General features: G+C 43.7%; 1 protein-coding gene across 1 annotated transcript; it reads right to left on the bottom strand.

Annotated features, from left to right (window-relative positions):
* Window positions 1-2,326: 2,326 nt before the first annotated feature.
* LOC138618212 (transmembrane protein 26) lies at window positions 2,327-7,105 on the bottom strand. The gene is made up of 3 exons (XM_069693796.1): window positions 6,910-7,105; window positions 4,551-4,695; window positions 2,327-3,240 (listed from the first exon to the last, which is right to left on the bottom strand). Exons 1-3 carry the CDS (start codon window positions 7,101-7,103, stop codon window positions 2,479-2,481), a joined length of 1,101 nt encoding a protein of 366 aa, XP_069549897.1. The 5' UTR covers window positions 7,104-7,105; the 3' UTR covers window positions 2,327-2,478.
* Between the last annotated feature and the right edge of the window lie 5,184 nt (window positions 7,106-12,289).

Here is a 12,289-nt window from a genome sequence, read left to right as displayed (position 1 = left end):
TGAATCTGCGGGTTTAGTACCTTCAGTTTGACTAATAGTCTCATCACAAGTGATAAATTGTCAGTGATCAGTCGGTCCGCTTTGTCCGCAGAAACATCATCACGGAAGATTGAAAGTTTTAGTGGAAAATTACCACGCAACTCAGGAAGCAAAGACTTTGGGGCCTAATGAATTGATGTAATCAGAGAAAGCAGGAGATTTTAAGGAGCACCTGATGGAGCTCTACAGCATCACTCTCTTCCATGCGAACAGATATTTTACAGTTAAGGGCAATATATGTGCAGTGGAGTCACAGGCTTTGAGTTTCCACGCTCTCTTCCTCTCTCTCTATCTATGTAGGGCAGCCCATGGATCAGCTGACATCCCCATCCTCCCACATACCCACACAATCTTGTTAAAGCATGCAGTTAATCTGAAGAGGAAAAGGACTCTCTTCGCAAGCGAGCGGCGCTTTCATCACCCTATTGTATTGCCCACATCACATTGTCACTCGAGTATCGGATTCTCCCAAAACTCAGGTGCTTTCAAGGACAAGAATCGGCCTCGCGTTGGCTCTGCGTGATGTCATTTGCTTGGGGGTGACTTTGTAAACTGGGCATTATCTGGCAGCTCTAGCAGCAAAGACAGCATTATGCTGCAGGAAGAATTAACATCTCAGTGGGGACTCTCCATTATTATTTTCTCTTCTTTTTCTTGTAAAAGTTGACTCCACCATCAATAATTTAGAGCAAAGTGCCGCCACAGAGGAACTACGCTACCGCTCTCCAGCAAATCCTTCAGAGGTAGCCTACGGTCGTCGTTTCAGGAAGTCTTGCTCATAATCTATGCATTTTTATATTTTTTTTTATAGTCAACCACAGACAAGAGAGGGAGGAGTACACACAAACGCTCTCTTCTCTGGCTCTTTTCTGTCCCCCTGTCGTCGAGGGCTTATTGGAAACAAAGAGCCCCGACTTGTTCAGAGCTCCAATCATCATCTTGCAGACCAGGTGAAGTGCAGCAATTTGATGAACTGAGATACAGGCCAGCGTTTGAAAGGCCTCTGAATGAATTGCCACTCTCTGCTGTTGCTCTTCTTTATTCCCAGTCTGCCCCAAACACCGTGTTAAGAGGGTCATCCATAAATGCAGGAGGGCTGCAACCCAGCACTCATTTGACAGAAGTATTGTCTGGATGGAGGGAGGTGGGCGGCGTGGGTTGGGGAGGGGGAGGGAGGGGGGGAGGGAGGGGGGAGGTTCGTGCCACGGCTGTTTTGCGCCCACCGTGAAGTGGCTCGAAAACTTGAGACTCCGGGGGCTTCAGCTCAAACGTTTGTCTGTCCTTGCCGGCTCTCGAATGGGTCTCTCGCTTTTGTGGGCTGCGGAGGAATATCTCAGAAGCACCTTCCATATCTCAAAAGAGATGAAGTGAGAGCAAATCACGGCGAACTTAAACAACTCCCACATAATCACGAGTGTGCTTTTTCAGACATAATAAAAGAAAAGGAAAAAAAAAAAAATGCACCGAGCTCTCAAACAGGCTTCCACAGTCCTGATTGTGCTCGAGAGGAAAATGAACCTTGAAAAGTGAGGCAAACCTCTTCACTCTCCTCCTACTTGTTTGACTTTGCAAGGTGTCTCTAAATCGTCTGCATCTGACTATTTATTACAGTCGCTGCCTGGAGGTGACTACATCTTTCAAAATCCTTCATCACATGTGTTCCTGCTACCTCGCTGCATCATCAGGTCTCACCTAGAAATCCATAGATCAGACAGTAAGTTCAACACTGTCACTGTGCTGCCGTGTTGCCGTCTCACTGTTGTTGTTTTTTCCCCCCCTATGTAACCTACATGCATGTTACAGTCAAGTAAACAGTGTGTTTGTGCTGTGCCTTGGTTGACTTGGCAACACTGCCATCTCATGGTGGTCAGAGTAAAACAAACAGCACTGGGCTTTTCTGAAATCTCTTTATTAGAAAAGGTTTATTAACAAAACAAAAAAAGACACTTTGTCACCTGGTTAACTATCTCTGGTCAATGCCATCCTCTTATTAAAAATGCACACACACAGAATAATGAAATCACAATCTAATGCTGCTGCTAATTAAAGAATGCGTTGAACTGTAAAGCACAAAGCTGTAATTATCTGGTTTCAGCTACCTTGTTAATTCCTTCATATATTGACGAGACTGACGGCTCATGTTAAACTTGTTGAACTGAAATTCCTGAGTGGAGAAACTTCCTGTGACTGAAACACCACATTTTTTTTTACTTTTTTCAATTTTTTTTTGGAAAGGCTTTATCAAAGGGGGTTGCATAAATTCATCTCTTATCTTTTCAGTGGGGACTTCTTCTCTCCTCTTGTGGTCTATTTCTAGTCACTGAACCTCCAGAGAGCCGAGACTGTCTCTGAACAAGGCAGAGATTCAAGAGATGGCAGATGGATTCGACTTTTCTCTCGGCGTGTGAAAGCCATTCTCCGCCCCTCGAGGCCCAAAAGTCATGCCTCGCGGAGTTTTGAGCCTTTCTTCACCTGGATACCTCTCTGATCTTCCTCCCTCTCGCTCCCCCTCTCCATGTCTGTATGACAGCTCTGCTCTCCACCGCACTCGCCTTTACCCACTTCCTTCCCCTCCTCGCCCTCACTCCCCCTCTGGGTTTGACACTGAAGCACCAAACCGATACACCTCTCCAACCCCGACCCCTCCACCTGCCGCTGGCACTGCACCACAAAGATCCTGTAAAGCTCCAAAAGGACGATGAGGATGTTCTTACAGGTGAAGAAAATCATGAGCTGGTTGAGTACCTGCTCTTGTACCATGAGGTAGATCCGGTAAAGCAGGAATGGGCCATCCTGGAGTCCCACTGTGAGCAGCAAGCTCCACACTTCACTGGAGCAGCAGGAGGCGAAGGAAGGGGAAGCTTCGGGGCAGCAGAGGAGACGACCAATGCTCCTCTGAGGACACTCGCCTTTTGACGGTCGAGTCTGCGTGAGAACCAGAGGAAACTGCATGAGCGCCCACGAGAAGAGCGCCAGGCCGGTGATGACAACCACCCGGTTGGTTTTGACTTCGGGTTCCTTGAAGGTGTCGAAGATGTCCAGGATGTCCGCGCCCAGGCCCACGTAGACCATGAGGAGCTGTGAGAGCTGGTCACGCGACATGTCCCCCTTGGGCATTAGCCAGCGACCCAGAACCAACACTATGAGCATGGTCTGCTCCAGGCCGGCCACCCAGTTCTCTGGGTCCAGCTCCACAATGCCCTGCATGAAGGAAACAGCACAGTCTGGTCACTCCGAAAGTATTTGCAAAGGTTCCCAGTCCAGTAAACGTCTTGGTTTCTTGTTGAAACCAGGTATCATGTCCAACTGTGTAACACACATCAGTCCACTCATGTCATTGTCACGTTTGGCCACGCCTGGTGTAAAAAGTAATGTGCCTTAGGTTTAGTCACCAAGCACCACTTGGTCAGGATAAGGAAAGGATGATGGTTCGGGTTCAAAACAATTACCCCTCTTAATTTGTGATATCCAAGTGGAGGTGACTTCCGGGTCTGAAAAATGAGGCCGACACCACGCGTGCTGCCAGAGCTTGATTTCATTATTTCCATGTTGCTATCTTAACTCACTGCTTCTTAATAGTTTTCTGGCCACCCATCTGAAAATAATCCCACTATTAATTAGAAAATAAGATTACAAAAAGATGTGTTTATGTGGGTGTGTCTGTTTGATTGACAGGCCTGTGGTGCATTCAGGTTTCCAATCAGATTGGGTCAGATCGGCCGCCTGCTTGCCCCCCCCCCCACCCCCTCCCCCTCTCCAGCTCACTACCGGCTCCAAACCGCTCCGAACTAGCAAGATGGCACCAGCGAAAATCCGAACTCAGCCATTCACAAACCAATAGGTGATGTCACTGTTGGCCCACTTGAACAAAGGTCTCCCAAGTTAAAGTCCTGCGTTTGTTCCATCCAACAACCTCTGACCTTCTTCCTCCATGGACTTTATCAGTCTTATAAATGCGTGTACTTTTCACACCTTGTCTATGCAAAACGTGACACTGGCACTGTATCCTCTAGTGGACTGATGGTCCGATAGAGATATTATTAACTGAACAATTACAATGGATAATCAATAAAAACCCAGCATGTCCTCTCTGTTTCCGTTATAAGTGCTTGTGATTCAACTCCTCATTATGTCAAGGTTCATTGCTTTTTTTCCTGACAGCCCCCCCCCCCCCTCCCCTCTTGACATTTCATAACGTTCCCAGAACACTACGTCTGAGAGTTTTAAAAGTTGCCACCCAGCTTTGAGTACAGCCAAGGGGCAAATAAAAGCTCCAGAATCCTAGATGAAAGAAATTACTCTAAAACCATCCCAGAAGGGGAGAGATCTGAGAGTTTTTCAAACAGAAGCCTATCTGGACTTCATCTCAATGTGTCTATTACACATTTCCTGCAACTAATAGTTTATCCACCCCCTCGCTAGATTTAAATCTTATCTGACATCAGGTGTTGCTTTAATGTGGCTGCGTGGAGGGCGAGGCGGGGAGGGCAGTTTTGTGGTGGGACGCCTACCGCTGTGATCGGGATGTGATCCAGCAAATGAAGCTCGTGGCCTGAGGAATTGTTGACGGGCAGCTTGGACTGCAGCAGGCTCAGCTCCAGAAACCAAATGGACGGGATGACAGTACTGAGGTAGAGGAAAACCATGGGGGAAAACCTAAAAGAGGACCACCAAAGGAGAAGGATGGATGGGGAGGAAAAGGGGGGGGGGGGTTGGTTATTTTTAGCGACATGCCTTTTTTTTTCTTTTTGCCACCCGCTAAAGAAGAAAGAGCCCCTCTTTTTTTTTCCCCCCTAAAAGAAGCATCGGATTTCAGACAGGCAATTATTCTCATCATACATGCAAATCCCACTTGACAGTGCAAAGCCTTCTCCATGAGGAGAGAACTTCAAAGTAAGACTCAGTGAGAAAGAGAGAGGCCTGGAGAAAGCTTGTGTCTCAGGGTGTTCAGTCCGTGTGTGCCGGAGAGCTACAGCTTTAAAATTGGGGATGAATGAGGTGTGACACTAAATGCTTATATTCAGTTGAGGTTCGTGTAATAAAGGTTGATGTCAGTTTACGTTCAGTCAAGCCAATTTATTATTATTATTATTTTTTTTTTTTTTTTTAAAGGAAAAGTCAGCTGGTCAGAAATGACTGGAGCTAGCAGGAGACATTTTCTCCATGACTGGATAGAGGAGAGGCTGTGACAGCAATGTGATGGCAGGCTCACAATATCAGCTAAAGCGAAAGACAGAGCAATAACGCAAGCCGAGGAATAGATTTGTTTTTGATAGACGGTGAAAGAGAGAAAGAGCTGCTGAGGATAACAGAGAATTTCAGAGAATATTACAGGCTTTTCACGAGCTGCCTCTCCCGGCCCTGGGCAGATGGGTTGTAAAGTGTTCACACAGTTACAAGTTCAGGAGTTATTTACTCCCCACAAAAAAAAAAAAAAAACAGTCTTACAAAGTCTGCCCACAAGAGCTCAATCCTCGTGTCACCCCTATAAAAACAGAAAAGAGAGCATCTGGCTTACGAACCCATTTTTAATCACACGTAAAGCAGGAGAAGGAAATCTTTATAGCCTTTGTTGTTTTACCACTAAAGAGACACTAACAATATAACGGTTTATTTGTCATAGACGTGTCATGGATGGGTGTAGACATCCATGGAAAAAGTCGTATAATGCTGGCATGCCCTTTTAATACACTTGTTCAGTAGCTTTAGCCTAGAATTACAAGACCCATTGGCCACACTCCCATGAAGATTGTTTCCAGTCGCTGCATCCTACGGTGTGTAAATGCCGGGTTCATTTTGAATCTATTGGACCCGTTGCCAGTAGCCGCTCTATGACGTCTGAAACTATATCAACGCCGCCAATGTTGGAACTATATTTAGAAGCAAATGCTTGACTTTAACATCATGGCACCAAGTTAATCCCACGGGTCCCTGATTAGTTTGCTCTCCAGTGGCTGAAAAAAACCTCACATGGTTTCCTGACTATAATCACAGCGAAACTGAAGCTGTGAGCGATAGGTGGGCGGAGCTAGGCTACAGTAGTTTTAAGGGGAATAACTGACTGTATATAAAAGTGGACGAAGCATTCAGGTCTGACAAGTGAGGCATTAAGCAGAGTGCAGTACCACAGAGGGCCACTAGGGGTTGGCTTCAAAAAGCCTCTGGCTCCACGGACTCCCATTCAACTTTGTTAATTAAACACAAAGTCAACACATCTTTTCCACAGTTAATAATGATGTTATTCACTAAAGTCACTCCTTTTTAGTTTTCTGGTGGTCCATCTGAAAACAATCTGATCATTGATTTTATATCAGGCTTTAAAAATCAGTATGTTTGGGGGCTTGTCTGATTGACAGGCCTGTGGTGCGCTCAGGTTTCCACTATAAGTGGGTGGGCGTAGTGTCATCAGGTTCCCAATCAGATGAGGTCAGATTCACTTATGGCTTCTCCCCAGGTCGTCAATTTATGGTCACTTCTGGCTCCAAACATTTTAAGATAGTGACAGACAAAATGACAAATTCAAGTCTTCAGAGCGGCAGTTCACAAATTCACAATTACCGCTGGGGTGAAACTCCTTATTACATCATTAACTTTGTGGTTTCACTGTCTGGTAACCGGGGCTGTCTCTAGGGACAGTAGTGTTTGTAACCCTACAGGTTGGTCAGTCCGGACTCAGCAACTATTGCAACACAATTCCTCTTTATAAAAGCTCAGTATTTTAATCACACATAGCACATAACAACATTGTCACACAATATCATAGTTTTGATTAAAATGCCAAAACTAAGTTAAGTCATTCATTTAATTTTAATTCTAGCTTTAATAATAGATATTGTGTTTCTGATAAAGTGTATTAAATGATCAATTTACCATTTCCACTCTGCGTTACGGGTGCATTTCAGAGTGACGGCCATTTCCACGCCCAGAAGAGCCACGCCCGTCAGCAGCAGCCAATAGAGAGGCTCCCCTTTCACGGCCACCACCCGCCACACCGTCACCACCCCGTGCACCGCAAACAGGAAGCGACTCAGCAAAGCCAGCAAGACATTCAGGAGACGACACATCGTACACGGAAAACCTGTACAGAAGGTTGCTTCATTTGGTACCGTTGGGTTTCATGAGAATCAATATACTTTAACAATGGTGATTAGTTTTTCAGGGTTAAAGTGAGTTCAGCAGCCATTACAGCTGCAGGAAATCCCTCTTTTTACCCTAAAAACTCAGATTGCTTGACCTTGTATGGCAGTGACTGAGCCATTGATCTGGACCGATTCACACTTTGTCAGAGTGGGACATGATTATGAATGACTGAGTAAAGTCCTATTTGTGAGCTGGATTTGCTTTCAAACGGATCTTTTTTGCAACGTTGATGAAAGTTGAGGCTGATTCTGCGTTTTGGCTTAAACCTCTCATACTATACAAAAATATGGTCAAAGAAAGACTGTCTGTAAATATAAAGCTGTGAATCAACATTTATAAAGATGAAACTGCCAAAAAAAATATGGCATGAAAAAAGCTTTTGTTAACAACATTTTAAAGTTTACAACAATAAATGCTAAATGTTATTTTGAATCTAATCTAGTGTTTGGGAATAAACGTAATGTCCAACAGCAATGGGTCTCTTTCAGAGTGAAGAATGGACCACTTGAGTTTGATTTCAATTCACATTCAATTTAAGACATAAACCCACAGAACCGTCAGCGTGAGGCTGCCGAAAATCAAACCAAACATTACGTCATCACTCTGAAGTAAAAACGTATGCATCAGTCCACATCAAAACCCAGCCCAGCCCTCACTATCAATAACTATCGCATGACACGTCAGTGTGCAAGCAAACCTCTGTGTCAATTAGCCAGCAGGATAAAAAGCTTCAGAGCTTTTAGGAGAATTCAAAGCAAGCAGTGATTAGAAAGCAAGAGTTGGACAAACTGATCTGCAGTCAATATTAAAGGGCTCCCGGAGGCTTTGCTCTGGTTTGCTCTAATTTGATCCCTGAATCTCTGTGGATTTTTGGAATGATCTGAAAGTCGTTCCAAGATGGGGGCACTCTGCTCATCTAGTTATTAAGATATATACCATATAACTATATAAAACCATATGACCTGGTTTGATTCTGGCCATACGTCTCTCTCACGCCCGGGACTTCCTGTCAGTATCTACACTTTCACTGTGCCATAAGGAAAACTCCTAAAAGACCACCAACCTCGACAAGAGTTATATAATTTGTTCCTAGCAGTAGTTGATAGATCATTTACTAACACTCTGTAGATCAGATGCCTTTATAAAGTGAGCCTTTACTGTAAAAAACTAAAACATACTGTGTTGAAATGCTATAAATGATTAGTTTGTTCATTTAAATCAAACTTTCCAATTTATGTTTATGGTTAAAATTTGGATGCAATATAAACTGAGTGCAGGACATACTTTCAGTCAACGTAAAATAGTTTGTTGGATGGATTACTTAAATTGGTTTTGGTTTTGTTTTCAGCACGACTGAAATGTCTTTAATTTTGCCTCGGCCTTTATCCCGCTGCCACAAACAAGTTTTCTCTTAATTCTTTCGACATATACAACCCCGTTTCCCCAAAAAATGGAGGACGCTGTGTAAAATGTAAATAAGAAAATAATGTGATGATTTTCAAATCACATAAATCAATATTTTTAATTGAAAATGGACCAAAGACAACACATCAAATGTTGAAACTAAGAAATGTAATTGTTTTATGAAAAATATATGCTTATTTTGAATTTGATGCCAGCAACACGTCTCCAAAAAGTTGGGGACAGGGGCATGTTTACCGCTGTTTTACATCACTTCTTTTTACAACACTAAACATTTGGTGATAGAGGACACCAGTTACTGGAGTTTTGTCCCATTCTTGTCTTATATAATATTTCAGCTGCTCAACAGTTCATGGTCTCCTTTGTTGCAATTTTCATTTCATGATGAACCAAATTTGTTAAATGGGAGACAGGTTTTCCCCTTTTCCATCCAAAACCTGAATATAGCATTCAGCATCAAATACAGTCAGCGTGCTGCTGTTTTATAGTGCGTATTAAGGAATTGAGAGCAGAATTCATGCGGTATGTTTCGTGCAGTAGCATGCAGTACAAACCTGCAGTACTCCTCGCTGAGTTCAGTCTCTTCAGAGTATTCCCCAAAACTTCTCCGTGCAGTGGAAAGTGACAGAAAGGCAACGGTCACGCACAGTGACCTGCTCTATCTGTCTGATCCTGTCTTTTAAATGACAGACACCTCCTGGACCCACCAGAAGAGTAGACATGTCAGAGGTGTGTATATTCCTGTGCGTGTTCAATGGGGAGTGACTACTGTTCAAGTCCACTGGAGTATCAGTGAGCGGTAATGGGACTCACAAGTGTATGCGTGTGTGTGTGTGTCCCCCCCCCCGGTGCCACCGTGGGAGATAAGGCTTCCTGCCCCCTCGCGCCCACATCTTCATCGCCATCCGTCATGATGTCATCTCTCCTGGCCCAGAACAAAGTTATCTGCCTGGGAGAAAGCAGCCTGCCGCGCTCCCTGCTCAGAGAGCGCCCAGCCCTGCCCTGCTCCCACCCATGCCTGCTCTGCCTCTGCACTGCTGGCCCCGATAACAGCCTCGCTCCCCCAGACCTCTGAGCGCACAAAAACATGGAGCAACGAGAGGGAAAGGAGACGCCGATGGCCCCCGGAGCAATCACTACAGGAGTGTGTGGGTATGTTACTGCTGTTGCATCAGAATGAGGATGCTGCGTGGGTCGATGCTGTCCAGGAACATCAGTCCTCTAAATCTCTAAAGTGGAGCAAAGGCAGACGACTGACAAGATGCTTTTTTTAGGATCTGGTTGGTGTGTGTGTATTCTGAACATTGCTTCTCTCCGCCAACGGAGCCTTTTTAAATGTTTATTTTATGATTTGTCTGTCCATTTGGTGGCAGCGGAAACAACTGTGGTTAAGGAATGTATTCATCCAGCAGATGTGAATCAGCGTTGGCAGTCATTTGGAGTTTCTGTCCAACACCTTTAATAAGTCTAATGTTAACTCTCTGCTGAAGATCTGTTTTAGTCTCCACCAACACTGAAAGATATCTGTCTGTTGCAGCTCAATTCTATGAGAGTATTAGAGTCACTTTAACAAGAATAATGAAAAGGGAAGCTTTTTTTATGTGTTGGCATTTCAAGATCATAAATGTTGAATATAAAGTAGAAAGGTTGAAATACCATACCATACCAAGTCTAAATGTTATACTGTATATCTGGCACTAATATTAAAACTTTGATTTTATTCTTGACATTTCTACTTTACTCTGAAATGGCAATATATATATATATATATATTTTTTTTTAAAAAGCTTCCACCTCTAATTTTTTCTCTTAATGTTGCCCCAATACTCATAAAATGATCCACTGTGGTCACCAGCTGGTTGTCAACTCCAGCTGTCATGCAGTGATTTGATGTGTTTGAGTTGCAGGCTGTAAAACCAAAACAATGAGCTGAAAGCTCATTTTATGTTATAAATGTTATGTCATGCGTCATGTTATAAATCTCCGTAGTGCTGAGGGGGACTTCGTGGTCCAGAAATAATTCTGTGCAAGTTTTGTGTCTCTATGGTTGACCTCTTTGTAGTTACGCAGTCATTTGAACTGTTTAGTAGAGAAACATTGATTATAGCCATGCAAGGGTAACTTTAGAAGCATCGTGATTGTGTCAAAGCTAAGACACGATATACGATTAGTGAAACTTCCAGTCCGGCATTTTGCCTGTCAGCATCTTTTTTTGGACTGACTAACTGGAGCCCAGGTCTGTCAATCAAAGCAGGCACACCCCCCAATCAAACCTCTCTCTGAGGCCTAATATACATATCTGAGGGTCCAATTATTTTCAGAAGGACTGAATTTATCTCCTGACGTCATAATGACTTTTGGAAAAAATGTAGTGACTTTGTATTTCATGAGGGAAGTTGAATTTGAATGGGAATCTTTTCCAGCCAGCCCCTGGTGGCCCTTAGCGGAAGGGCAGTTTCACATTGGTTTCACTTTTTAGACCTGTAAAGTACGTCCATCTTTATATACAGTCTATGACTGGCACAAATAAGGGCAGAAATTCTATTGCGATGTAACTCTAAACTGTAAATATTTTGGGATTTCCATGGTTCCCATCAGGAGAATTCAAATATTATGGTTTTCTCAAGTCTTACCATCAGGCAAAAATGTCTCCTTGAAATATACTTTGAAATGAACTGGGAGGATGAATCACATCACATGTTGGTTGCAGTGTGCCCCCCCCCCACCCCCTCTTAACTAGCTCTAGTAAGGTTCTCAGAACATAAAAAACAAACTGCATTTCCTCCACGTAGCTTCAGACTCTTAAACTACTTTACGATGCAGCATACGTTCGGGTTGTGAAGAGGGAGGGGCTGCTGGTTCTGGGGGTATTTTTCCTCACTCTGTACTCCCATTTCAGTTTATTCTTTAATTGATGTCCTCAATGCTCCTCGACATAGAAACACAGGGATGTCGTTCTATCCAGGAGCCCCAGCTGCCGTTGCCATGGAGAAGAAGGCAGGCGGGGGAGCGAATCAGAGCAGTGGCAAATTCACAACGCTTTGTTGTTACAACTGATGACAAAATGCAGTGTCGTTGTTTAGTGTGTGTAGAAGCTTCGATCTTGGAGGATATTTTTTTAACGCAGCTCTTAATCTTTTGTGCTGATGATTGAATGGTGACAGTTTCATGCTGATTCAAGCGGAGTCATTTATTATTGCGTGTGATAAAAACGAGATGGTTACCAGAGGAAGCAGGGATTGCCATATAGCCGATGCTGCTGTGGTAAAGCTGTAAAAAAAAAAAAAAAAAAAGTCTCTTTTTTTTTTTTCCAAAGGCAAGTGGTGCTTTCTCATCCATAAATTTCCTGAAATCAATTTCCCAGTTCAGACAAAGGACAGACTCGGGTATGAAATTATTAATCGAGCACAGTTTTTGACCTTTGATAACTGACAGGTCAATTATTCATAATCCCTTGAAATAGTTTTGATTTTGAAGACCATGCGTGTACAAAGTTGCATTTGCCAGAAGGGATTTCAGCTTTTTGTCAAATCACATCTAACAACCGTGGATATACTGTACAAGTGATCATTTCCAGGCGGGAAAGACCGAGACACACACACACACACACACACACACACACACACACACACACACACACACACACACACACACACACACACACACACACACACACACAACACACAGG

The sequence above is a fragment of the Brachyistius frenatus genome, unplaced genomic scaffold (genome assembly GCF_029030835.1).
Source record: "Brachyistius frenatus isolate BFR_SWC_R1_liver_20210118 unplaced genomic scaffold, ASM2903083v1 Contig_16, whole genome shotgun sequence".
NCBI lineage: Eukaryota > Metazoa > Chordata > Actinopteri > Embiotocidae > Brachyistius > Brachyistius frenatus.
This window is presented reverse-complemented; position numbering and strand designations above follow the sequence as displayed.

What these genes read in the sequence shown, in the direction of transcription:
- LOC138618212 (XM_069693796.1), bottom strand. Translation starts at nt 7,103, where the DNA reads ATGTGTCGTCTCCTGAATGTCTTGCTGGCTTTGCTGAGTCGCTTCCTG. An exon ending in CGTAACGCAGAGTGGAAATG is followed by an intron (nt 4,696 to 6,909) that starts GTAAATTGATCA and finishes GTCCTCTTTTAG; the next exon opens with GTTTTCCCCCATGGTTTTCC. An exon ending in ATCACATCCCGATCACAGCG is followed by an intron (nt 3,241 to 4,550) that starts GTAGGCGTCCCA and finishes TCCTTCATGCAG; the next exon opens with GGCATTGTGGAGCTGGACCC.